This window comes from Fusarium redolens (genome assembly GCF_020744475.1).
Source record: "Fusarium redolens strain MPI-CAGE-AT-0023 chromosome Unknown BKA55scaffold_1, whole genome shotgun sequence".
Taxonomy (NCBI): Eukaryota; Fungi; Ascomycota; class Sordariomycetes; order Hypocreales; family Nectriaceae; genus Fusarium; species Fusarium redolens.
This window is the reverse complement of record NW_025763664.1, coordinates 3,086,084-3,112,901: the sequence shown is the minus strand read 5'-3', so window position 1 is coordinate 3,112,901 and position 26,818 is coordinate 3,086,084. Positions and strand designations below refer to the sequence as shown.

The 26,818-nt window shown below is 49.3% G+C and overlaps 8 protein-coding genes across 8 annotated transcripts; 4 read left to right on the top strand and 4 right to left on the bottom strand.

Annotated features, from left to right (window-relative positions):
* Window positions 1-4,042: 4,042 nt before the first annotated feature.
* On the top strand, window positions 4,043-6,074 carry BKA55DRAFT_496872 (uncharacterized protein; the record flags this gene model as incomplete). Its single annotated transcript, XM_046186405.1, has 2 exons — window positions 4,043-4,579; window positions 4,641-6,074. 2 exons carry the CDS (start codon window positions 4,043-4,045, stop codon window positions 6,072-6,074), a joined length of 1,971 nt encoding a protein of 656 aa, XP_046056742.1.
* A 484-nt stretch (window positions 6,075-6,558) lies between these two features.
* Window positions 6,559-7,028, bottom strand: BKA55DRAFT_683048 (transcription factor Pcc1-domain-containing protein; the record flags this gene model as incomplete). Its single annotated transcript, XM_046198449.1, has 2 exons — window positions 6,559-6,856; window positions 6,943-7,028. The coding sequence occupies 2 exons, from the start codon at window positions 7,026-7,028 to the stop codon at window positions 6,559-6,561; spliced, it is 384 nt and encodes a 127-aa protein (XP_046056741.1).
* Window positions 7,029-8,548: 1,520 nt separating this feature from the next.
* Window positions 8,549-10,587, top strand: BKA55DRAFT_683047 (protein-tyrosine phosphatase-like protein; the record flags this gene model as incomplete). Its single annotated transcript, XM_046198448.1, has 2 exons — window positions 8,549-9,017; window positions 9,074-10,587. The coding sequence occupies 2 exons, from the start codon at window positions 8,549-8,551 to the stop codon at window positions 10,585-10,587; spliced, it is 1,983 nt and encodes a 660-aa protein (XP_046056740.1).
* Window positions 10,588-11,140: 553 nt separating this feature from the next.
* On the bottom strand, window positions 11,141-13,199 carry BKA55DRAFT_550230 (prion-inhibition and propagation-domain-containing protein). The gene is made up of 3 exons (XM_046191257.1): window positions 12,560-13,199; window positions 12,463-12,501; window positions 11,141-12,406 (listed from the first exon to the last, which is right to left on the bottom strand). Exons 1-3 carry the CDS (start codon window positions 13,059-13,061, stop codon window positions 11,262-11,264), a joined length of 1,686 nt encoding a protein of 561 aa, XP_046056739.1. The 5' UTR covers window positions 13,062-13,199; the 3' UTR covers window positions 11,141-11,261.
* Window positions 13,200-13,460: 261 nt separating this feature from the next.
* Window positions 13,461-17,570, bottom strand: BKA55DRAFT_683045 (P-loop containing nucleoside triphosphate hydrolase protein; the record flags this gene model as incomplete). Its single annotated transcript, XM_046198447.1, has 2 exons — window positions 13,461-17,444; window positions 17,514-17,570. 2 exons carry the CDS (start codon window positions 17,568-17,570, stop codon window positions 13,461-13,463), a joined length of 4,041 nt encoding a protein of 1,346 aa, XP_046056738.1.
* A 1,902-nt stretch (window positions 17,571-19,472) lies between these two features.
* Window positions 19,473-20,057, top strand: BKA55DRAFT_683044 (GNAT domain-containing protein; the record flags this gene model as incomplete). Its single annotated transcript, XM_046198446.1, has 1 exon — window positions 19,473-20,057. The coding sequence occupies one exon, from the start codon at window positions 19,473-19,475 to the stop codon at window positions 20,055-20,057; it is 585 nt and encodes a 194-aa protein (XP_046056737.1).
* Window positions 20,058-21,668: 1,611 nt separating this feature from the next.
* BKA55DRAFT_588517 (uncharacterized protein) lies at window positions 21,669-23,604 on the top strand (the record flags this gene model as incomplete). Its single annotated transcript, XM_046194807.1, has 3 exons — window positions 21,669-21,949; window positions 22,006-22,622; window positions 22,673-23,604. 3 exons carry the CDS (start codon window positions 21,669-21,671, stop codon window positions 23,602-23,604), a joined length of 1,830 nt encoding a protein of 609 aa, XP_046056736.1.
* Window positions 23,605-25,123: 1,519 nt separating this feature from the next.
* BKA55DRAFT_683042 (SURF4 family-domain-containing protein) lies at window positions 25,124-26,220 on the bottom strand (the record flags this gene model as incomplete). The annotated part of the gene is made up of 4 exons (XM_046198445.1): window positions 25,124-25,261; window positions 25,317-25,810; window positions 25,873-25,985; window positions 26,057-26,220. The coding sequence occupies 4 exons, from the start codon at window positions 26,218-26,220 to the stop codon at window positions 25,124-25,126; spliced, it is 909 nt and encodes a 302-aa protein (XP_046056735.1).
* Between the last annotated feature and the right edge of the window lie 598 nt (window positions 26,221-26,818).

Here is a 26,818-nt window from a genome sequence, read left to right as displayed (position 1 = left end):
CCGGGATTGGTCATTATTTCCCGTCCTTTTTCTTTCGATTGTTGTTGTTGTTTCTAATGATACCACCATCTCCTGACGTATGTAATTGGCTAGTGTAGCAAAAAAGGGGATCTGGAGGCGATGATTAAGATGATGGAGATATTTGATGGGGCCAAAAGAGGTGCTGGGTTGAGTTGAGGTTTGACGATGAGAAGGGGACGTGACTGCTGGCCGAGGTTGAGCGGCGGTAGTCAGTTTTGTTATCTCTGAGGCATATCTGGACATGAAGGGAAGCTGGAGGAAGCTGGGGCTGTAAAGCCGAAACTCCTCGCAACTAAACTATTTCCACAATCTACATTCTGCACATTTATGCATGTGACCTATGTATTGTTCAAAACGCGACTTGATCGAAGTATGAACAAGACATCCAGTTATGTTTCTAGCTGAATCTTTTTCGACGATGATCTCGTATGGCTAGCTGGAGTAAGGGTGCCGTTATGCGACAGAATATTATTTTTCATTTTGTTCTCGCGGCAACCAAACAGCTCCACGCCTTCGAGATTGGTTGTCATAAACACCTTTGTTATGTCCAGGACCCGACTGATTGGGAATCCATAGTCATCTCTACACACCATTACCAGCATCAGAGTTTCGACAAGCGGCGGGCCGAGCCTTGTCTTTGTTATTATGACCACGTGCTCCAAGATCAAGCAACTGAATGTTAGTAGTGTATCCTCAATGATGTAACTCGATTCAGAACATGGCTTGATGGAAGATCTAAAACGTAGCTTGCGCTTATTTTGGAAGTGTTGTCCCCTGGAAAGAAGCTCATAATACGAAATTTGGTCATGAATCATTCCTAGGCACTCATGCATTTACCTCTTAATTGACATCCCAATTAACATTGCGCACAGGGACACATCCAAGCCTGAAGTGTTATGTTTGTATGTCTGGAGACGTGTCTCTGTGTTTTTGAGCCTCACCCCCCGGGCTTTACGTGGGGGCATATTAAGCGAGGAGCTCGGTGAGTGTTTCTGGTAAGATGCCTCGCGATGGGACATGGGAATAAATATCTTTGTCTAGTATCATGACATTATGACCAGTGGAATCAAGGGTCTATGAAGTTCCTAGATGAATAGACCCAGATCCTAGGAATTTTGTTCAACTATAATCAATAAACGAAATATGTAGACTATGTGTTGTGTTTTAATCAGTTAATGGAATGGCTAAGCAACAACACCCATAGGTTCTCATGCCATGCAGTGAGTCTAGTACTGATATCAACATAATATCCATGGCCTTTTCCGACATATGAAGCGTCCAAGACTGCTGGTAGCCTGGTAGTATCTCATACATAGTTGCACCAGTCAGTTGTTTGACGAGCCAGAACGTCACAGGAAAACGAGAAATCTCCGGAGGCAGTCGCCTGTAGTAACCGTCTTGGTTGTCATTAACTTTTCGTCCAGTGGGCCCGAAGGCCAAGCGAAGGATAATGGCGTTTTCAGGGTCTCGTTGGCAGCCTGGTTAGTGATGATCAAGCGGCTCTTTGAGTTTGAGAGATTTTCTCAGCCGCTTAGTTAGTGGCTGTGTTTTCTTTCCTTTACGAGATGGGGGCTCAACAGGAGTAGGAACTGACCGACTATGAGCAAGAACGAGAAAATGAATCAAGTTTGAACCTAGCCCCCAATGTTAATCCACCTGCAATGCAATGCAAGGCACAGATGATAAAGTTGTCTGCAGATTTCTCTGTACCTATCCCACGGAAGACGTTGCCGGAGGGTGAAGGGTGACCCTGGTCGTCGGAGGAGGGCAGTCAGATTGGGAGGGAGCCATCCGGAGGAATATTGAATGTGGAATATGAATATATGGATATGAGTGGATGAAGTTCGATGGGGAGGCTCAACAAGCTTCTTTGCATTCGGGGAATGATATTGAAGAAGAGTTGGAGAAGTTGAGGTCCACTGAAACACCAATTAGAGCCGTACAGCTCCCGAGAGGATAACAATGTGAGGAAATACCTCTATTTGTTCTAAAAAGTAGTCATGAGTACCTTAATGTCTGAAGATACTACCTTTACAGGTAAGCAAAGAACTTGGCTCCAGGTGTTGCAAAAATTCACAGACAGATGAGATGCATCATACCTACGTACAAAGGTACATCCTTGCCCATTGATCTGTAAGAAGAAAGAGTCATGAACACATCGGTCGCCCAAACAGAAGCTCAAACAAGTCCAGAAACTCAGGGAAGGATGGATCTGACAAGGCCCCAATGCAGCACGGCCAAATTCCAATTCTGGTGGGCGAGTCATAGCCCAGCGATGAGTTTTACAGGGCCTATTACGGAGGAGAGGGTCTGGTTTCTGAAGCTAACCCGAGCAGTTAAACTAAACACTCCCAACCTTACGCATGGACCTGGCGGATATCCACCACTTAGAATTGTCCGCGGGCAGCGTTCCTCCCAAGGAAGGAAAAGATGAAGTTCTGGAAAGGTACAGTAAATGAATTGCTAGGAATAGTTTCAACAAAAATGCCAAATAGGCCAGATCTATTCTTCGTGTAAGGTACTCAAGGTATCATACTTGGGACATGTGCCAACAAACTTCTTACATAGTATATCCCGGTTTTTCTTCCTTGGAGCCTCTAGTGTAAGAGATCACTGCAGAAGAATCTCGGAGCAAGGGACATCCCACGCTGGCGGCAGCCACAGGTGTCGCAGAGTCTAGTCACATGAATAATTATAAGACCATGTAAAACTGTAAACTAAAACAGAGGCCAAGGTGGAAATTATCATGTGAGTAAAGGAAGAGAATAAGCAATGCAACTTCAACTCGGCTCTAGTTCATTATCCTCGAGCTCAGTAGTTATTATCTCAGACAGAAAACCCACCCCGTGAGCCATGCTCGTGAAGGTTCCTCTGGCGTCTGGCCCTGGATGACACCAAAGAAATGAACTTCTACACCAACCAGATACGGGCATTAACCCCTGCCATGGAATGACCCTCCCACCATCTCCCTTGACGATATCCTCTAACTGGAGATCCCCAGCTGACAATGTCCTGCAGGAGATGGATGGATTGAATGGATGGATGATGGAGGGGACATCCCACTCCCCAAGTACTAATACTTTTTGGATCCCTGCTCTTTAACAGGTCACCCGATGGGTTTCCATGGTGGAATTGATAACTGCTTCCATCATGGTGACAGACGAGAAAGTGAAAAGAAAGTTACGGTTTGGCTCTTCAGGCTCCTCCCCCGCCTGCCCACGTCCAGTTCACACTGAGCACAGGGCAAGAGAATGGTGACCGGCTATTCTCCACCAGAATGGAGCGTACGAAAACCCCACTCTCACCTACGGGCAGTAAACTCCACTCTGTCGACAAAAAGTCTCTCTACATTCAGCGTCTGGAAAGAAAGCAACTGCCCGCCGCCCGCCCACTTTGAATGAACCTACCTGGGTGTGCTAAGGTTGCCACTAAACGACCAACCACCTTTGGTTTGGACTCTTCGACTTAATTGACCAAGTTGAATCAGTCCCGAGTTGACATCGGCTTTGTCTCGTCTTCGTCCGCGTCCGCGCTTGCGTCTTCGTCTTTTGGGTTCCTCTCCTGCAGTTTCATTTGCATCTGCACCTATATCGCTTCCAGAACAGTTGACGGTCTCCCTGGCTCTCTCATCACCCTCTTACTGTCTCTCAGGTCGAATCGTCATTGTGGCCTCTGCTTCCAATCTCGGCCTCATCACAACTCTTTCGCGGTATCACAAGCTTTCTCGTCTCTGCGCCATTGCCAGATATTTCCGTTGCATGTATCTCCGCCGATCAGCTGGTTACTCACCGACCAAGTCCGACTGGAACGCATCTTGATACTGTATCTTGACTGTTTCTATTCTGCAAATATCTCTCGTCACCTTCGCTTGGTGTCAACTTCTCCGCTTTTGGCGCTGCTTCAACGACTAGTTCCATCTTGCGCAGCCTTGACTGGCGCAATTCACGACTCGCCCAGCTGATCAGATAAACTCACTTGTAATTGCCTCTATCCGACCAACACTCGGCGCAACCCGGCCATGATGAGTTCGACGGCATGGAACGGGCAGGACCAGGCAATGGCCTCGACTGGTGAGGACGACTTTCATCAATTTCTCGACATGAGCAGCATGGGAAGCCTGGGCGATGGCATGCACTTCGACTTCCAATCTTTTCAAGATGGCTCGGCTCAGGGTCTCATGAACCAAGCGCGAGATGCCCCCGACACAATAATGACCGACAGCGACAATCCAGGCCTAATGTCCACACCCAACACAATGCCCATGTCAACATCCACGGTTCAATCAACCATTCCCGCGCACATGATGACACCCGCAAGCGATCCGATTTCTAATATCGACGCCCAGATTCAATATCTCCAACAACAAAAGTTCCAACAGCAGCAGCGCCAGATGCAAGAGCAACAAGTGGCTTTCTTCCATAACCATAACCACTCAGTGCCCCCTACACCGCAAAGTCTTGAGATGCCCAACAGCGGACAGTTCTATTCACAGGCCGAGCAAATTCCAACATCAGGTGCCTACGACAGAAATTACCACCAGCGCATGAAAGAGCAAGATGTGAGACTCGAGTCCACCACCAATCCAACCTCTGCATGTCTTGTCGCTAACTTGTTTCTAGATGGCATTCACACCTCTCGTCTCTCCCGCAGTTACCCCTTTGGATCCCAACTTCTCCATGGACAGTGGCTATACTATTCCCAGCGCCTATTTTAGTCCTCTGACTTCACCAGCCCTCCACGCGCAGAACGACCCTTCTACAGTCTACGACCCGCGCCTTACTAACACCAATAACTCACCAATCGATATAGATCTCGACAGATCGGCTGCTCCCGTCACATCCGTTTTGGATTTGCCCAAGAAAGCTACAAGGAAAAAGACCGCAACCAAGACACGGGCAAAGGCTAGCATTCGAAGTTCTCCCATTGTCAAGCCTCAGCGTCGGAAAACAGGTCCCAGTCCGGCCATCGTCTCACATGTACTCAGTGAAGTTGAAGAGAACAATGGTGCCTTTCTTCCGATGCCTGCAACCTCTACCGAGACCTCGGCAGAAGAAAACTCATCGGTATCCCCTGAGGCCCTCTCGGAGATGCCCCCGCCGCCAATTCCCAATAGGAGATCGACCAGCAAATCCCCATACATCCAAGCGCAGTCGAGCAACCAGCAGACGCCTGTCTCTGGCCCTGTTGATTCACGTCCAGCTCCAGCTACTCCCGCATCGCTCATGAAACTCCCGGCATCCAGGGCAAGCAAGCAGGCAAACGGACCTCAAGAACCGGTTGTGTCTGAACACATTGAATCGCTTGAGTTGCCCGAGTCGGTATCTGGCAAGACTATGACCCCGGTCATCTCGCGCTCTTCCGTGCAGTCTCCTTCTGTGGAGCCTATGTCTCGCCGAGGATCAAGCTTTCAACCGTTGCCATCACCAGTGTTTTCCAAACCTTCAGAGCCTGCATCAGCAAGTGCGAGCCCCCAATTGGTTCCCGGTTCAGCAGGCCCATCCGCACGGAAAACTCCTCAGCTCGCGCCTCGGTCTAGCAGGAAAAGGTCAACAGGCTCGGTACATGTCTCACCGGCATTGTTACCTAGAATATCCCCTAGCATTAAGCCTCTTCTCCCCGGCACACCGGGGATGACACCGGCGGAGAGTGCTGCGTCGCAATTACTCATGTCGAAATCCAACTACCAAAATATCCTCGAGGGCAACAAGGTGCCAGGTGTTTCATATCCGAGCGAGCTTTCAACAAATCTCACATCAAAGCGAACGTCCCACAAAATTGCAGAGCAAGGGCGCCGTAACCGAATCAACTCTGCGTTACAGGTCATGGCCGGATTATTGCCTGGTGGAGACAAGACGAATCTTGCTGATGAAGGTGATAAGAAGGATGGGAAGCAAGCGAACGCGCAAAACAGCAAGGCCAGTGTCGTCGAAAACGCCATTGTGCATATGAAGAGCCTGGAGAAAGAAAACGGTGATCTGAAGAAAGAGGTGGAGGAACTTAAAAAGCGATTGGAGGTGCTGCAAGGGTCAACAGATGATAAAGAAAAGGAATGACAAGAGGATCTGGGTGCATCTAGCTCACTTCATGATATACATGGGCGCTGAACAGGCGGGAACTTCCCTAGTACATAATTGGATAGGTCTGGTTCGTGATTGGGTCAACTCTCTTCATAATATCCTCAAGGGCGGCAGCGATTTTTGTTTTGGCGTTTTGCTTGGGGTGTTGAACGGGGCGGGATACTAGATGGGTGCCTCTCGGCCTAGATGGGCTTGTTGTAGAGTGTATTTGTTGAAATCGCTAGAAGAGGCAATGGATGACTTAGCAAACGAAGGATTAACGAGTTTATAAGAGTTGTGGAGCATGGATATACCAGAATTGAATAATAAAGGTCACGTCAACGAGCAGAGCAAAGCGAGACATGGGTCCAAGATCCGAGATGTTGAGGATTGACGTGAATTAAAAGGTGAATGTGGTGAACTAGTTTGATTTGGCTAAGGGTCTGGAGCATTGTTTATTGTTATGTGATATGAATGGCTGTTATTGTTGTTGGTCAAGAACGTCAGTATCTAACTGCTCCATGACCTCCACCACAAGTTTCAAGCTCTCCATGAAGCCGTTGACAGCAACTCGGAGCATTCGATTGGTTGTGGCCTTGTACTGAACCTCAAGGAGCTGGGCATTGGCATCGCCGCCAGACGGAGAACCCTGCGTTGACGTCGGCACTGGGACAACGGTGAGCTGTCGCCTGACGAGTGGGGAGAGTTCAGGGTCCACCTGAATGGCCTTGAGGGCGGTTGTGGCCAGTCGAGCGGTAGGAAAGGGGACGTTGAGGACACTGAGAACAAGGGTATGGGTCAGCAAAGAGAACGAGAATAATAACAATAACAACAACAGCCAGCCTTAGCCTCAGTAGCCTCAGACTTGGGGCCGTCATCGTCACAGGACAGGGGGGTGGCTTGCATCGAACAGGGAAATTCGGGATCGGGAATGGCGGTCATGGCTGTCATGGCTGTGACTATGGCGGAGGTGGTCACTGCTTTGGTAGCGACGGTTTATTAATCTCTCTTGCTTGTGATCGATCTATTCGTTTCCCGATGCTTTAGTATTCTGGTCGTGCGGTAGTTTTATAATGACGATGCTAGCCTTGGCCTTTGCCGTGACAAGGAATGGAGATCTAGACCCGAAATCGAAAGGACAGGAACGTCAACCGTTGGGTTTTTTGTGTTTTGATTCAATAGTGAAGAGGGCCCCTTTTGAGATGAGATGGAGTGAGTTAGAATCGAGTATAAGTGAGAGGATGTGTGAATGTGAGTGAGGTGAGTTGTGTGTGACTCTGAAAAAGATTGGAGGTTTCTGATAGATGCGTGGGGATAAGATTGGTTGGCAGTGGGGGAAATCTATTACGGGAAACGGGTGGTAAATTCTAGGCCATTTACGTTACTGCAGATTTATAACACAGCCACAGAAAGCCACAGCCGGGACGGTTCGATCATAACAATAACTAGAATCCAACCACTGGGATATCCTTGGAATCTGTTGCATTTGTTCCATTTAGGAAACAAGGCTTGCAATCTTAATTGCAGATACTCCTGGCGTAACACTAGTTCATCTAATTCCTTAAGATGTAAGCGTTTATGCTGAGCTATAGCCGTGTGGTTGGATATCATAACAAGTTATCAAAATAGAATGGATTGTTTAGGGTACTTAGGACATCAAATAGAGGCAGTCGGGGAACCAAAAATAAGGACATACCGTCAACCATGCTAGAACGTCTTTTACTACCGTGGATAGCAGTCGCGTGAGGAACAACTGGAAGCGCTGATTGTTTTAATAGCACCAGGACCAACGTCGCATGGAACTTATAGCTGGAGCTGGAGCGGAGCGGTCTGTTGTGGTCCAGGGCCTGGGCCAAGTTAAAAAGTCACTGTTGCTATGGCAATAGCACAAGGAGCAACCTGTTTCGGGCAGGGGCCCAAAAACAACGACAATCGTCCATACAAAAGAATCGTTAGCCCAGTGTCCAATCTTACATCAACAACGTCAACCAAGAACTTCAATTCTTTTCCCTTTCCCAGCTTTGCCTTCTGGCTTTTGGTGCTTTCTCTTGTCCGCGCTGGAACTGGACTTGAAGACCCCTTTCTTTATACCTCTTAAAGCCAGCCTACCTATTTAGCTCACTCAACGCCTCGCTGCAGCTTCCCGTTGAACTGTCAAAGGCAATTCGTCCCCGGTCACCGCCTGCTCTGGTCATTTGTCGCTCGTCACATTGAGACATCGCCGCTGCTTCAATTCATTGACTGTGTATATCTTGCTATACTCTGATATTTTCCGACTGCATTCGAAAGCTCCTGCCCTTTTTTGATAACAGCCATTGGACGATTCCACCGCCAGCCTCCCTGAAGCGCAAGTCAATATCAACAACATAACAACAACATGGCTCCTTCTACCAGGCAATCGCAAAACATGGCGCAGATAGTCGAGTACATACCAGGTAAATCTTTACTCTCTACAACACATCATTCATACAATGGCCCCTTGGCTTTTCAGGGCCATGTCGCATTGTTATCCTTTTCAGTTTTCGCCGCTGCTCAAGGCTCCACTTTGCTTCATCGACACCAATCTTCATGTTCACAACATGCTTCTACCAACATCGGCGCTAAACTATATTTCAGACCGACTTTACCTTGCCTCCTACATTCATCCTCCTACACCAGATACGCCGTTTCCTTACCCCGAGGAGCCTCAGCCAGCTTCTCCCAAGAAGCGAAGCCAACGAGCTGCCGCGGGTGCGACCCCGCTCGCCGCCAAGTCGAACAGACCACAGCCATGCTATTTCACTGTTGACGATACTCTTCTGTACAACGCTTTCCACCATGACTTCGGTCCTCTGCACATCGGCCACCTCTACCGATTTGCCATTCAGTTCCATGATATCTTAGGCGCAAAGCAAAACAAGGACCGCCCCATTGTTTTCTGGAGCGCTGCTGACCCTAGAAGTGAGCCTTTCCGTGTAAAACTGTACGAATCGCAAGGGAACTAACATCAAGTCAAGGTCGCGCGAACGCCGCCTGTATGCTCGCATGCTACATGGTCCTCATACAGAACTGGCCTCCCCATCTGGCCCTTGCCCCGATTGCGCAGGTCGACCCTCCACTGATGCCATTCCGAGACGCTGGTTACAGCCAAGCCGACTATGGCATTAGCGTTCAAGATGTTGTCTACGGTGTGTGGAAGGCCAAGGAGGAAAAGTGCTGCGATCTGGACAACTTCGATCTTGACGAATACGAGCGTTTCGAGAGAGTCGAGCATGGTGATTTCAACTGGATCACCCCCCATTTCCTGGCATTTGCTTCTCCTCAGCACGCGCCGGTCCAGAAAATCACAGAGGGATCCGATCTGTACCCATTGCTTCCACGGACGCTAGCGGCCGTGGATGCCCATCCCAAGTTGCCAAAGCCCTTCAAGAATGTGCTGAAGCACTTTTCCGAGAAGAACATTGGTCTGGTGGTTCGACTTAACTCACAACTCTACTCTCCCTCGTACTTTGAGGCCCTGGGTATTCAGCACCTGGACATGATCTTTGACGATGGCACATGTCCCTCGCTTTCAACTGTCCGCAAGTTCATCAGACTCGCTCACGAGACCATCACTGTCCGTAAGAAGGGAATTGCCGTTCACTGCAAGGCTGGCCTCGGCCGCACAGGTTGCTTGATTGGTGCCTATCTCATCTACCGACATGGTTTCACCGCCAACGAAGTTATCTCATTCATGCGCTTCATGCGACCTGGCATGGTTGTTGGCCCTCAACAGCACTGGCTCCATTTGAACCAGGGCACATTCCGGGAATGGTGGGTTGAGGAGAGAATCGAGCGCAGACTCAGGAGGGAGATGGCTGCTGCGAACCCAATTCCTAGCACCCCGATTCGTGCCATGCAAAAGACAACGCTCCGAAACGGCCAGACGTCGACACCCCCCAACCGAAGCCCTTCAAACCGTACTCCGCTGAGTGAAGTCGACCACGACCGCAATAATATTGGGGTCCAGGAAGACTATTTACCAGCTCCTACACCAGGCCAACCACGAAAGACTGCTAGGGATCGTCATCACCCTTACCAGCGCTCAACTTCCAACGGACTCGGTGTTGAAGAGCAGCACACTATTGAGCAAGAAGCTGAGTACATCGCGACGCACAGCCAAGCTCACGGCGGAGAGTCTGACGAGGAGTTGCACTTGCGCATGCGCCGTCATCGTAAGGCGACCTCCCAATCACCAGCTCGCAGTGAGAAGACGCGCTCCGTTAGCCAGACGACAGCTATCTACACGATTGACAACGATGCGTCGCACGACGCCGAAAACATTGGCTCTGTGCGGACCAAGCACGTCGAACGAGTTGCTAGTACCCCTGGTGTTCTGACAAAGGTTCGCGGCAGCAAGCGCCAGGGAGAGTCTCCCCTTCGGGCGAAGGAGTCTGCTGGCATTCGAAAGACCAGCGGCAGAGTAGGCAGCGCCAATCATGGAGCCTCGGTGACGGCAGCTTCGACAGCTCGTAAAGTTTCTGGAGCTTAGAAGGCACCAGCACAGCGAGTCCAGCCGCTTCAGCGTTCTAACGCGAAGCGTAACAGACACTTGTACGATTCTACGTCACGATCATGATTCACGTACGTCACGGGCAATGTTAACGTCTCTCATGCATTGGCGTTTCTGGCTCAGAAGAGGATGACGGGCGTTTTATGTTTGAATGTTAATGATTCTTCTCCCATGCATGATTGCTTACCGGGAAGTGTTTGGCTTTCAGTTCATGCCATTTCAAACTTGCAAGATAATTCAGTTTCTGCAGCATACAAGAATCATTACGGCTACGACTTGAATGGAGTTTGTCGTGGTCAAGCAGAAGGCAATTAGAGAGATGTGAACAATGCATACTATCTCGGAGGAGGGAAAGACTGAAGGCATACCGGAGTTCAAATTTGCGACGGCGTACAGGCAGGCAAGGTTGAAATTTTATTATTGTGTACTTATTTGGATTGGCATTGCATTGGGTTTTGTTGTTTCTTGATGATGGTCAAAGAAGAGATGGTAGCGGGCTTTTACGACGGTTATATAAGTTTTCAAGAGCTGAAATACATCTCTTACACTATTCATTCTTTGTTTGTTCCTGTCTGATGATCGATGGTGTAGTGTAAGCCTCACATATCGTATAATCTATTTTGCTTCGTATCTCGTTCATATGTACTTCACTATCAGATCCGAATGCCTTCAAGAGCTGTGACAACATATTCTATCAACTTGCCAGCCTCAGCACTTGTCATCTCTTCACTCACAGCCAAACACTTGTCCACCACATCACGATATCGACTACCAACCTTGCTACCCAGACCAGGAACGAGAGCCGCACGCAGCACCTTGTCGCGCCATCGATCCGTGGAGTAGTGTGGTTTATGGTATGTTTGGAGAACCTTCCAGAGACCTATTTCAAGGAGCACCAAACCCAGACTATAGATATCCATGGGCTTGCAGTGAGGAAAGCCTCGCAAGGAAGCTGGATGTCGGTGGAGCGTAAGGATAGAAGGATTACGGGGCGCGACAGAGAGTGCAGTATCAAGCTCTGGTCTTGAAGCATCGAAACCTGTCAGATAAGGGCGTTGTATATCTGGTACAAGTGCCCCAGCAGCAGTTGATGAGTGAGCCGAGGCTGAAAAGGCTGAAGGGAAGAAGAGAATGTTTGAACTGCAAAGACTTTTATGGAGCCAGTCAAGTGAGTGCAGAGACCATAACGCGACGGCGAGCGTATGTGCCAAATGGACTCGATCATCGAGGTTAGGAGTCTTGAGGTCTGAGCTAGTGATGAGTTCATGGAGCGTCGAGAAAGACGGCGAGGGCGCTTTGTACACGAGCCCGTATCTGCACCGTGAAGCATCGTCAACATAGCCTACGCAGTCGATGCTATGAAGGTCAGGATGGCAATCGGAAGCGGAGTGCATCATGCGAGCAAGATCGTCAAGGCGACGCACATGAGCTACACGCTCGTCTACATCATCGCGATCATAGTCCACCCACTCAATCACGACATCTCCCGCGCTCTCATGCCGTCCTTTACTTCTCCCGCCACCACCACCATCCTCACTGAGATCAAGTGCAGCACGGGCAACCTTGAGGGCGAACGTTGGCTTGAACGAGGCCTGGGGCGTGGCGTCTAGGTTGATTCGGAGTTTCTTGAGATTGGCCGAGGTGGTGAGCTTGGGATAGACACCGTTTGAGGCTACCTCAAGGAGAGTAAGTTGAGTAAGGTCACGTTGTGCCGACTCGAGGAGCTGATTTGTCCATGCGCGTTGAAACGATGGGAGATGAGAGGTTGGAAAAAGACGTTCGAGGCCATCGTTAAAGTCTAAGAGTCGAGGATTCAGTTTTTATTTGAACTATTGATTCAGGCGGGGCATATACCTCGCAAGTCCTTTAGCAGGTTTATGAACTTCTCTTTATCTAAGAGCAATCAGTTTTGTCTTGATGGATGTGACAGATGATAGACCCGAGGACTCACCTGCTATAACCCATCTTGCTCTTAAACCCATCTCCTTCCCCCAACTCCTTTCACTTGTTACTTTTGAAACACCATTCAAGTTCCGACTCTCATCATCTTTTGATCTCTTTCTCGAAGGCGAAGGCGAAGGCGATTTCCTTGGCTTCGATCCAGTGACTTCCAAGCTGGCTCTCCCCTCATCAATCAGCCCGTATCTATTCTTCAGTTTCTTGAAGTCCGTGACTGCGCTATGCAACTCCTCAAGGATTTGAAGCGCCAAACTCCTCAGCTGGGGATTCCTTGTGCTCTCGAGATGAGCTTCAAGTCTACCCTCCGCGACGCCCCAGTCCCGGCCCCAGACAACCAGGCGCATCTCTTCAATGCGCACTTTACATAGAAGTCTCTGGCTGTCTGTGTCGAGGTTAGCTGCTGCGGTGAAGAGGCTGTAGGCTCTAACGCAGCCGTCGAAGAGTTGGCCGAGGACGCCTACTACCGCGAGCGCGGTTCCCACGGCTTCAGCCATTGGGTTAGAGCGTGGGGTCGAGGTAGGAGGCGGCGGGATGATGCTCTGTGAGACGTTAAGAGCTTTGACATGAGGTGATTGATTAATGCAGATGCTAATTATGATATGTAATTTGTGAGCTCCAGGTGAATGCCGGCTAGAGCTTGATTAGACAGATTAGGGATCGACGCTTAATCAGCCCTAGAATGCAAGGCCATTAGAGGCCTATCGCGATTCAGACGGCAAAGGCCCAATCGTCGCATACATGTTTCGAGTTGATGTGCGATACGCTATGTAGTAGTTAACCACCTGCAACTATATCTATTGAAGAAAAAAGCATTTTGACGAAGTATGTACACAAATTGCAACGTTTAATTTATACATGCTAAATCGCATTATTTCTTTTCATCGACTGACCCTTCATTGCAACATCTGTTGCATGGCATTCAGTCTATAGCTCTCCCTCCGCTCCATTAGTTGAGAATGCCGCCCACGGTCAATAATTTGTCCATTTTCAACGATGAAAATGATGTCAGATTTCTCCACAGTATGCAATCGATGAGTGATAGCCAATACCGTCGTGCCCCTTGACGCCCTCTCGAGACCCTCTTGAAGAGCTGCTTCGCTGGCGGCGTCAAGCGCGCTGGTACTCTCATCTAGGAGCAATAGCCGTGGTCGACGAACAAGAGCACGGGCGATTGCGAGGCGCTGTCTTTGGCCGCCTGATAGACGAGAAGCAGAGGGGCCGCATTCAGTATCGTAGCCATCAGGAAGGGCCGCAATAACGTCATGTATATTCGCTAAACGGCAAGCTTCTTCAATCTCGCCATCTGTGGCTTCATGACCAGGAGGTGCTCCCAAGCCAACATTGAAACGCACACTACCGTCAAAGAGGGCAGGATCTTGAGGGACTAGAGCAATCGTATCTCGGAATGACGCTGGAAGCTTGCTGATGTCATTATCATCGATGAGCACGCTGCCAGACGTAGGCTCGTATAAACGCTGAACCAGGTTCATGATGGTTGATTTGCCCGCTCCTGAAGGACCAACAAGACCACAAAACTGGTTAGGCGAGAGCGTGAAGGAGACATTGTCGAGGATAGTGGCATCAGGTCGGCTAGGATAAGCAAAGGAAACGTTCTTGAACGTCACCTTTGCACCGCCATGACTATGGTTATCAGCAGGGCTGAGCGGCTTTTCTCCACCGGATGCTTCAACGTCCCTCCCGGCTTTAGAAGGATCCTGTCCAGGCTTTCCTGTGTGGGTGCTACTTCCCATGTTGACGACCGTCATGACGCGAGACAGTGCCAGACGAGCACGAGAGAATTCCGGAGCGAGTGAGAACATGCCACTCCAAAGCTGGGCACTTGTCAACATGGCGACCAAGATGATAAGGAAGTCCTTCTGAGTATACTCTCCCTTCATGATGAGCTGCGAGCCCCACCAGTATGCGAGAGCGTTGATAAAGGTACCTGTTGTGTATGAAATGGCCAGCCAGATGTTAGTTGTGACCGAGGCACGCACAACCTGCTCCTTTGGAGGCTTCAATAATCGGGCGAAACCTTCCATGTACTCATTCTCAAGGGATAGGACGGCCACTGTACGGATGGACTGAATAGCCTCAGTTGCAAGTGCGGTGGCAGTCGAGAAGGCCTCACGATGACGCTCTTCATAACGTGCCAGCATGCGCAGCTGCATGAAGCCCGAGCCAAGCAATATGGGAAGCGTCACAAGACACACCAAGGCAATCTTCCAAGCAAAGATGTGGGAGATAATGACCGCAATGAGAACATTGATAAGGATAGCAAACACGGTGCCGAAAGTTGATCCACTGAAGGCACCCACAGACATGCTATCTTTGGTAATGATGCCAAGAAGGCTGGTCGGCGATCGCCCTTCAGACTGATGCCAGTGGATGCCCTGCTCCAGCAAAGATCGGAACGATAGAACCCGAAGGTTGTAGAGAAGCCTTTCGGCGACAATGCCGAAGCCCAGCCAAGCAAGAAAGTTAGCTATAAGCTCCACGCCTGCGAGCATGAAGAACAAGCCTGCAAACATGTTGCCCATGGATCTTATATGGTCAAGGGTATTTGCACAAGGGTTGAGCGCTCCAACAGTGAAGCCAAATATGATGCCGGAACCAGAAAAGGTAGCCCCAACGAAGACAGCAGCGATCGTGGCGAGGGTGAACCAGCCCAGAGATGGTCGAATCAACCAGATAAGACCCTTGATGACAGAGCTGAAAGGTTTCACATCGTCCAGCTCATGATCCTCTGATACTACTTCTTCTCCTTTTTTCTTGGACTCTTCCTTCTCCTGGCCCAATAGCTGGGAATCTAGTGACTGCTTGGCTCCAGAAACTTCAGTCTTTTCGTTCAGTTGTGTGTCATTTCGGAGAGTTGAAGCGCCGATTGACTCGCCGTCCACAGATCCTGTGTCGCTCTTATTGCCGACTGTCTGCAGTTTTGCCATATGCGCAAATTCGCCATCCTCCTTGGCCATAAGATCGTCATAAGTTCCTTGCTCAACGACTCGACCAGCCTTCATGACGACAATATTGTCGGCGTTGCGGATAGTTGACAAACGGTGCGCAATAGATATGATGGTTCGTTTCTCAGCAGCAGCCCTCTCGACAGCGAGCTGAATTCTCTTCTCACTGGCAGAATCAAGAGCTGCTGTTGCTTCGTCCAGGACCAGGATTTCTGGATCACGGATCAGAGCCCGAGCAAGTGCAATGCGTTGTCTCTGACCACCACTCAAAAGCGACCCCTTGGGACCAGCAGATGCACCATAGCCTAATTCAAGACGTTCAATGAAGCTGGCCGCATCAGCCTGCTCAGTGGCGTGTCGGATCAAATTGGCGATTTCGACGAACTCGGGCCCTAGAGATGCAGCTGAGTCTAGTGAGTCCTTGCCCTTAGCAGCCATCTTCGCAAGCTCGGGGCCTTTGAGCAATGGCTTGAGGTGTTGGTGGGACTCCTTTGGAGAGTTCACCAGACCCAGTGCGATGTTTTCAAGAATGGACCTGTCGAGAAGCGAGGGCTCTTGCTGAACGAAGCTAATGAAACTTCGGAGAGACTTGACGTTGAGTTCTCGCAAGTCGTGTCCCTCGAGTTCGACTGTACCCTCAGTGGGATCATGCAGACGCGCTATCAGTGATGCGACAGTAGATTTACCGCTCCCGGAAATTCCAACAATCGCCGTATATTTTCCAGCAGGGAAATCCAGGTTGACATTCTCAAGAACAGGCTGGCCTCGCCGAGAGGCATACTCGAACGAGACGTTGCGGAATGTCAGGGTCTTCTCCGCACTTGGAGGAAGTACAATTCCCTCTTGTGAAGTGCCGTCGATGGAAGACGGAGCATCAATATCTTCCTTGAGCCGCTGGAATGCACCTACGGCTGCTCCTAAGAATGGAAGAGTAGGTGCCATTCCGCCCAGCATGACGCAAGCGTCCACGAGAAGATAGACAATGGCATAAATCTCACCAACAGTCGTGCTTCCGTCGTTGCGTGCCACAGATTCAACAATCTTTTTACTGCCTTGCCAGAAAGCTAGGGCATTGCCAGAGTAAGCGATGAAGTAGAGCAAGCCGGTCTGGATAGCGGCAATAGAAGATTTAACTATAGCGTACTTGCGAGAACGGGCCATGTGCTCTGCAAACTTCTCTTCAAGACGGGGGGCGGCACCGAAAGCTTGAACGACTGCAACATGCGACAGAGCCTCGGAAGCAATGGAAGAGGCTGCAGCGGATGCTTCTGTTTGTTTGATCACAAACTTGCCCAGGTATCTTCCTCCTACTATTCCGGAAAGAAGAAAGGCTGGGAGCATACAAATGAGGATACCGGCAAGTCTTGGCTGTTTTGTGAAGGCAATAATGAAGACAGTGACGAAGAAGCTGATGGTTGTGATGATGTTGCCAACCTTCTCTGATGTACCGGCCTGTACAGCTGTGATATCGCCTTGGAGTCGGCTTGAGACTTGCCCAGATGCTCCACGAGTGTCGAAGAATTCTGGAGGCTGGCGCAGAAGTGCAGATACATAGCGAGTCCGCAAACGCTGAGCAAGACGCTGGCTGATGATGTTCCAACAGGTCAGATGACCATAGATCAGGACAAGTGCGATAGCGCCAATCCAAGCTGTCTTTATAACCTTGTCGTTGATAGCATTCTCATAGTCAAGGGGATCAGAGGCTGCCTCGCTCGCTCCAGAGCCACTACCATCGGCGGCGCAAGTGGCTCCGTTGAAGTTATCGATGAGCTGGCCGAATAGGACACCCATGAGAGGGAAGGGAACACCAGCTCCAACGGCGCAGAGGGTACCCAACGCGATGAGGAGGTAATCGACCCATGTTGGACCAGCGGCGAACAAGAGTTCAAGGTAAGTGAAACAGGTTTTGAGAGACTGACAAGCGCGTCAGTATCGTTTGCTTGCGGCGTTCATCTTGAAGGCCTAGAGATGGTGTTGACTTACCGATAAGCAGCTTCTCTTCGGCTTCTCTGTGCCTGACTGATCAGGTGCAACGGCCATGGCTGTCGCTGTCGATCGAGGGGTAGGACGAAGGTACCTTAGAGCACACCCATTGACTAACTACCAATCGAGTGACAAGACTGTCACGAACAAAGCTCGTCAAAAATTCAGCGATGTTTTGGTAACCCACGAAAAGGGTCTCGCGTCGACCAAAGGGAGTACAATAGTTAACAGAAGAGGACAGAGCAACCTCGGCAATCAATGCGATACGTCAGTAGTCATTCAGAAAGCCGATTCAGGAACCCTGAGCCAAGAAGACCCTGTTATGCAACTATCATTTACTATCCATATGAAAGTCTGATCGGCCTGGGCATATGCCCATGCGTCGATGGATACAACGGCCTTGCATTGCACTCTGCGCTTTGGCACAGTCCATAATGACATGGGCTTGATGGGTCTCGCAGAAGAGGTAGGATCATCGTAGGGAGCCAAGAGTGAGGATTTCGATCAACATTTTGCCCAACTCAGAGACACCTTGTACTAGATGGTGGAGTCGATGCGAGGGTATATTGGTGACAGGTAGAACGTTTATCCTCCAAGAACTCTATTGCATCTGGTCAACGTACGCGTGTACACATGCACCAGGGTCTAGGATCAGATAAACCAGGATCTTTAGTATTAGCCAAGTGAGTCGGAGGAGAGTGTGGGATACGCCACTTTTGCTGGCGGACTAGAAATGAGCCAGCAACGCCAAGAAGCCCTGGGCCAAAACAGAATGTGGGCGGTGATCAGATAAGATGGTGTGATTGATATGATAAGATGCAATGTAACATGGCGCCAAGGCCCAAACAACGTGAAGTGGAGTGAATCGCCGAGCATCGGAAGCGATCGTCACTTGTTTCTACCATATTTGCAACTCAATGCATCGTCTTGGCCACCGGGGGGAGCTCTGAGCAACTTCTTGCTCGAGAAAGGTCGTTTTGAGACGGTTCAGAAACAGTTGAGAAGAGGGTTGGATGGAATTAAATGATCCATTCGTCATGACAAGGATGATGAAATTAGCGTGAGCAATCCTTGATAAAGGCCGCAGGCGTGGGGAAATGGTGGAGAGGCGTCGGCATGAGTGCCTCCTATCGGAGTAAAGGAACCGCTGTTTGGTCACTAAATTTACCTAGCTGGAGGTCAATGTTCCGAGAGGCGTTTTTATGCTTATTCTGTCGTCAATTCTGTTCAACGGGAACGGAACGGAAATTGAGTGTGTTGAGAAGATGCCGATGTCGATAGGAGGCTTGATTTCTGTCGGTGGATTTGTTCTCTGACTCAGGCATGTATCGGGAAGTGGGAGGAATGCATATGGCCCGAAAAAGAACTCTTCAGTGGGCCGATCTTGGGTAGTAGATCCTTCACATGAATTGCTTCATCGGGTTTGATACCTGCTTTAGAATCAAGAAACGAGCGTACATGATTGGGTGGCCGATTAGAGTTGCATTTAAGTATGGGAAAGGTGGGAAGGTTAATACTATGCTTAAATCGCCCACTTATCAAATCCATTGGATTTCACAAGGTCTTGGCGGCTCACCCGCCAGAGCATAACTCACGCTTGCTGTCTACGGCAGTTGATCTGACACTCTAGATAGTGCTGTGCGTGCTGAGCTCTGCCACTTGACACAGATGAGAGCGTCCAAGAACCTCCTCTCTGTACAGAACCAATACTTGCCAAGATGCTGATCTTGTCAAGTTTCAGAAGGCAGCATCTTAGCAAGATCACAGCCCTGCTCTTGAATCTCTTGGTGTTACATATATAAGAGGGGACGAGGCACGATGATGTTTGAGAAAATGTCCTGTTTGTAGATATCTAGAGCACCCCCCGTTCTATGCAACTTTTTGAAGAAGAGAATCACTCGTGCCATCTCATATATCAAATTCTTACCTAAAAGCGCCACCAATATCACGACCAACACAATGAGCCAAGCAACCCTTCGCACCAACCGTCTCGAACTACGGCCCCTCGGGCACGAGCACGGTGACTATATCTATCAGCTCGACTCAAACCCGGAAGTTATGAAGTACATCGGATATGGCAAGCCACTCACGGCCGATGAGTCGACGATTGTGCACAAGCTGCTCCTCGAGACAGCATCATTTGGGTCTGGCCTTGGATGCTGGGCAGGATTTGCTGGAGACGATTTTGTGGGCTGGTGGGTGCTGGCGCCCAGTCAAAGCAACGACGATCCGCCTCAGGTGAATAAGAAGCGAGTCGAGTTCGGCCTAAGAATCCTTCCCAAGTTTTGGGGTCAGGGGTTCGCCAAAGAGGGTTCTCAAGCGCTGGTCAAGCATGGTCTCGAAGACCTCGGGGTGGAAGAGGTCTTTGGTGAAACCATGGCCGTGAACCAAGGGTCCCGAGCTATCATGGCAAAAATTGGACTTAAGCATGTTCGAACATTCCACAACAAGTACGACAATCCTCCTCCGGGAATCGAGGAGGGTGAGGTGGAATATCGAGTTACAAGGGATGAGTGGTCATCGCAACAAGCATGTGCTGCGTAGTCGATGGTGTTGTAATAGCTTTAGACATTATCTCCAATAACTGTTGAACGTTTTCTGGTTAAATATCTTGTTTATGTCTATGCATTGTGACAACAATTTCAAAATACTAACAGCCTGGTGTTTTGATAAATGTTGTGAGATTCTTTTTCACTCCTCACTTGAGGAATTAGACCGACACAAAAAAGGCTTGGAAGAACAGAAAGGGTGTTGTTTTGGCTCTGATCCACCTATCTTCTAGAGCTTCTTTGGCCTCATGCATCAGGTGGTGGCAACGACTCCATCTAATGCAGGAGGTGAAGATGATTATGGAACATGTGGGCTATATCGCGCATCGTTCTTGGTGTTGACCACGCGGCCCATCTAAAAGGGAGCATTCGGCAAACTCCGCTTCATGGAATGGAAGAAACGTTACAAGGGATTGATCTAAAAAGTCTTGGATTCTCGCTCGGTTGAACTATGGCTTGGCACCATAGGTCCCTGGTAAACCGGTGAACCGAGAGCGAGCGTCGATTTACTAGTATCAGTCATTCGGAATTAACCGCTTGAATAAAGAAATTCAAGACCGAAATATACTAGTCAGCTTCAATTCCGTGGGGGGCATTCACCTCTTGTTATTGGGCCTGGCCATACAGTATAATATGCACGGGATGGTATTCCTGCAAGTTGCTCACAGACCCCCTATTAGGTGCTGGCGAGGTAGCTTGCCGTTCCTTGGAAACAACATCTTCTTGTCTGAAGATAGCAACACGATTATAAAGTTCATCCAAGGCACATAATAGCATGACGAACCTTGAGCGTACATTGATTCTTGTATTCCCGACTCGATAGGTATCCACAAAGCGTAGGGATTTTCCATGCGTCCTTTACTAGTTGTAGTGGGCTCAGACGATCCCAGGCTTATGCCAAGCCACTTGATACGACCAGGGTCCATAGGTAACTTTTTCGGCATCGTAGATTATTCGGTTTCCCGTCATTTTTAGGTCTAGCATTAGATCATTGGTCCATTTAGTATTTTAGCGTTGTGGTGCTGTTGGTTCTTGTTCAGTCGAGTTATTTCCAAGACTGCCATGCCATGCCACTAACACAACACTACCTTTGGCCCCTTGAAAGGATGAAGCTGTTGATGATTGGATCTTATCCATCAATCAGATTAGATAAAAATTTTCACATGGTCCATGTTCCGATCTCGGGTCAGTTCCCCCACTCGTTTGCCACTTGTAATCTGATCCCGTCTGTTGACCAGCTGCGGACCCCTTCCAATTGGGGAAAAGACCAACTGAGAGCATCAGCTCAGCCCAGAGACCGATGTTTTGATAGCTCCTTGGCCTAAAGCCTCGCTCGTCCCCGAGGCAAGGTACAATGGACTGTTGCAGGGGAAGTGTTCCGCGTGGAGAGAGACTTCCGGTGCAGAACCAACACATGGAAATAGACGACTAATAATCGCCCAACTCTTGTCCTTTGCATATGCCCATGTCGGTGTTACATTGGACTACATAAAGAATGCAATAGCTCCCCCTCTTATCCTCACTCTTCACATCAAAGTTCCAGTGTGTTGCAGCTTCGATCGTAACATCACTTCACTATCAATTAGTGTCGAGCTCAACAGCAACAATGTCAGCCCTAACAAAGATCCGTGAGGGCCTCGCTCGCGAGGACAATACTGCCGTCGCACATACTCTGGCTCCCCACGAGAAGGAGATCGAGGAGACTCCTGAGGTCATCACGGAGACTGGTCCAGGCCACGACAAGGAGGCCACTGCCGGTGCTCTTCCTCCTGATGACAAGGGCAACGATTCTGATGTGCCTAGTGAGGATGTCCAGACCGGAGTCAAGGAGATTCAGGCCATTACCCTGACTTGGGGTAAGGGATCTTTGGCTGCTCTTCTGTGTCTGTAAGTTGTACTCCTGAAACCGACTCTTGGGATTTTGTCTAACCAGCCTTCAATAGCATCTGGACACTCTTCCTTATAAGTGGATTCCGTGGTTCTTTCTACCTCGTCCTGGTCCCTTATGTGACCAGTGAGTGGCAGGCTCATTCACTCATGACCACCATCCCCATCGTATCGGACGCCATGACCGCAGCCTGCTATATCCCCATGGCCAAGGCTCTCGACGTCTGGGGACGTGCTGAGGGGTTCTTGCTCATGAGCGGCTTTGCAACTCTTGGTCTTATCCTCATGGCTGTATCTCAGAACCTCGCGACCTTCTGTGCTGCACAAGTCTTTTACTCTGTCGGATGGGGAGGCATGATCTATGCTGTTGGCGTCCTCGCTGCCGATGCATCTAATCTTAGGAACCGAGGTTTGGCTTTTGCCTTCACTTCTTCACCCTACATGATTACTGCTTTTGCCGGTTCCAAGGCTGCCGCTGCTTTTGTTCTTGATGTCAAGAACTGGCGGTGGGGTTTCGGCTGGATCGCTATTGTTCTGCCCTGTGTCACTATTCCTCTGTTTCTTGTCTTGAAGGTCAACCTTCACAAGGCTTTCAAGAAGGGTACGGTAACCAAGACTCATAGAAGTCGCGGCTTCTTTGGTAGCATCTGGTGGGTATTCAACGAGTTTGACGGTCAGTAATTCATAGCAACTTCTTGTAACGACTCATACTGACAATCACAGTCATCGGTATCTTCCTCTTCGGCGGTGGTCTTGTCGTCTTTCTCCTCCCCTTCAACCTAGCTGCACACGCCCCTGACGGCTGGTCCACCGGCTACATCATCGCTATGATTGTCGTTGGTTTCTGTACTCTCGTCTTCTTTGGTGTCTGGGAGTATTGGCTCGCCCCTGTTCCTTTCTTGCAGGGCCGCTTCCTCCTCGATAGGTCTGTCGTGGCCGCTTGCATGATTGATCTTACCTACCAGATCTCTTACTACACTTGGAACTACTTCTTTACCTCATTCTTGCAGGTCGTTGTCAACCTCGGTCCTGCTGAAGCTGGCTACGTCAACTCTACTTTCCAGGTCGTCTCAGGTGTTCTTCTCTTCATCGTCGGCTTCCTCATCCGAAAGACTGGCTTCTACAAATGGACCTTTTACTTCGCCGTACCCATCTACATTTTTGCTCTTGGTCTTATGATCCACTTCCGCGCTCCTAACCAGTATGTCGGATACATCGTTATGTGCGAGATCTTTATCTCCATCGGTGGTGCTGTCTTCATCTTGGTTATGCAACTTGCTGTCCTTGCTGCCGTTGCCCATCAATATGTCGCTGCTGCGCTCGCTACGTTATATGTCGCTGGAGGAGTTGGTGGTGCGGTTGGAGGAGCTATCTCCGGTGCCATCTGGACGAACACCTTCATCCCTCAACTTATGAAGAACCTCCCAGAGTCCGAGCTAGCCAATGCACCACTCATTGCTGGAAACATTGTCAACCAGCTGGCTTACCCAGTCAACAGTCCTGCACGACTTGCTATTCAAGAATCTTATGGTTTTGCGCAGGTCAGAATGCTTGCTGCCGGTGTTGGTATCGCTTCCTTATTCTTCATCTGGGTTCCCATGTTGAGGAACATCAACGTTAAGAAGCTGAAGCAGACCAAGGGCCTTGTCCTATAGAAAGCTTGACCATTTCATGGATCCCGAGTTGTGGATCTGGACTACAAATACCACATCGTCAAATAGGTAGTATGGTGTGCTACATGATGAACAAGTTATTAATGAGGAAGAGGCGACTTGGCTAAAAGTAATGGCTTGAATTGAATTTGAATCGATTCATTTTAAATCCCAAACGAAACATGTTGCTATGCTACGTGATCGGGGAAGGGGGCGAGATTATGGTAGACATGGCGAAGAGGATTGGCCGGCGCAAGATTCCTTGGATTGGGTAAACAGTCCGACAAATTATACCAAGTCAGAGAGGGTTGAAGCATTCTGTGAGATGGACTTGTCAAATTTAAAGAAATGCTAAAATATATTCATGGAGATGACGCCAGGACTTGATTACATGTGGCAGTTGTAGATACCCCAATGACGTGTATAGATCCGACAGGCTATAATGGCACCCAGTTCTAATGGTTCGTGAGGCAAATCATTGCCAACTTGATAGTTTGTTGAGGTTATCACGTCTTTTGTTGGTTCAGGTATGGAGATGTGATAGAAAGACAGCTTTCAACCCCTTACTACCAGACTTGACTCAGGCACTCAGTCTATCATGCAGTAGTGGCCACAAACCCTCATATAATCAGTACTCAAACAGGCCCGATGATTGTCACCGTTCATCATAAACAAGTCTTGAACATATCACCATCACATACGACCATACCTATCAGAGAACTCGGGATCCCGTCTGTTCTCCCATAGATAAACTGATAATGGGCGGATTAGTAGTTGGGCCGGTGACGACCGGCGAATCCCCGCTGTTGTATGTCTTTTTTGCCCTGTCATGATGTGTGATGTTGTTTTGGTTGTCTGGTGAAGGGGTGTGAATAGGTGATTGGATATGTCGGCGAGTGAGCTACTCTGGATTGCGAAGAAGCTGGCAGCTTGGAGGACTGCGGCAGGAGATAAAAGCATACTACAATGAGAAGAACGAAACTATGCCATGATCGTTTTGCCTTTCATTTCTTTCCGTTTAAAACTTGGTTCGCCCGTTTTGACACTCTACCCGCGATCACATGTAGTTTAACATTTGTTCAAACAGGCATTGATTTCGTTTCCATTCAATGTTGGTTATACAAACAGATACAAAGAAAAGCCCACTGTTTAGCAAATCACCTGGGATAATTGTTCCCTAGTGTTGTCTCAAATCCACAGCAGCCGGTCAAGCAAAACAAGTCTAGACGCCAGCCATTCCAGCCTATCTGCGATATGAACATCAGCCAACGTAAAGATCATCCATGTATTCATTTCATCTGATATGCTGTAAGGTAGATTTATAATCTCCATATATCGTACCAAAACTGGTGCCACTCCCCTGTCACCACGTCATGCGCTCGGCAATCATGCAGCTGATCGCACCTTTTTCTGATCAATTTCCTTCTCAATATAGTAAATAGGAAATGCCCTGCCAACGCCGGACACCTTGGCGCCCATCCTGTACTGGACGTAGCTTGCTGTCCTGGTTCTGGTCCCTAATCTAGTAGACCTTCTTCTTCTCGTCGATGCTGAACTGGCCCGGGCCGCTGTTGACAAGGAGCAGGAGACCACCGACGATAGATAGAATCTGGAAGAAGTCGTACTTGGCAAAGTCCTTGTGGGGGTGGTGCTCGTGGAGCTATGCGATTTGTTAGCATTTTGTATACAGTCGGCACACGCCGCAAGTTACTCACCGTCCAGAAGTTGTTGACCAAAAGGTTGAAAATGCTCAGGATGACAACGAGAAGAGTGGCGCTGTACTTGGCTTTGAAGCCAACAACCACCATGACGCAGGAAATTCCTCCGAGTGAGGAGACAATGACACGCCAGAGAGACCACTCTCCGCTGAAGACAAATCCAATGAAGAGGAAGATGAGCAGGACGCGACCAGCAAGCTGGAAATACATCTTGCGGTCCTTCTCATCGATCTGGGGAAGGCCAGCAAAGACCTGTGTCTTGCGAACCCAAGAGTCAGACAGGACCATGACAAGGCCACCAATAACAGAAAGATTTCGGAGGAAGAAGTTGAGATCGAAGATGAGACCATAACCTAAAGCCTGTGTGACAACAACGCCCATAAGACCGGCGACGGCGTAGTCGGAATGCTTTCGGATGATGACAAGAGTAGAACAAGAAAACATGGCGAGGATGTTGACGAGCAGGAAGAGATGAGTGATACCGGAAGGAACTATTATGGGTCAGTACTGCCAACGGTATCGCCTGGAATCAGAGACGCGATGCGCATCTTACTGTGACGGTAGTCCTTCAGGTAAAGCAGCTGATCGGACCATTGGGTGACAATGCGAAGGGCATCTTCGAAGAAGGTGACGACGATTAGGAAACGGCCAATGGCAGGAAGATAGCTGTCAAAGAGGACAAACGGTCAGCTCTCAGAGCTCCAAAAAGCATTTATAAAGGACGTCGCTCGACTCACGGCTTGATAGGCTCGCTAATGGTGTCGAGCGCATCCTCAATCTTGCTAGTATAGGGACGAATCTGCTCAAGAAAGCCCTCACCCTGCTGGGGATCAGCAGCCTGGGAGCCGCCGTAAGGCGCGGGGCCACCGAGGCCATAGCCTGAGTTGAATCGCTGGGACATTGCTTTATGTAGAGGTTCGTTTCGGATGGAAGCTTGTTTCACGTGCAGACCTGCTGACGGGCGAGACGAAACAGGGCGATGCTTTCCAGGAGTGGAAGTCGGTGATCGTCGTGAAGCGGAAGAGAAGGAGACTTTAGGTAGCTGGTGAAGCCTGGTGGAATTGAATCGAGGGCGTTTGATTTGACCAGAGACAATAGCAAATAAATTGCAAACGGGGGGTTGTTTGAGAAGCTCGTCAAACAAAGTTTAGGTAAGTAAAGTAAAAGAGTGAGAAATAGGGCAAGGAGAGGCAAGACAACAGGAACGAGACGAGGCGAGCTGTCCTTTGTGAATCAATTGCAGACGATGACCTCAGCTCAGACGAGACGAGTCGGATAGAGAAAAAGAGCAGTATGTAGTATCGGATTGGCTTAGATGAGGGTCGGGGCTAATTGTACAACGGTGTCCTTTAGAGATCCCGTGATGGAGCCCATTGTCGTCCCACTTTTAAGCTCCCTTCCCTTCCATTCTATTTGTGCTTCAACTGAGACCATGCATGACTTGGAGCTACTGCCGAACAGAGGGGAAATCAAAGGTACCGACTACCTAACTCTGCAGG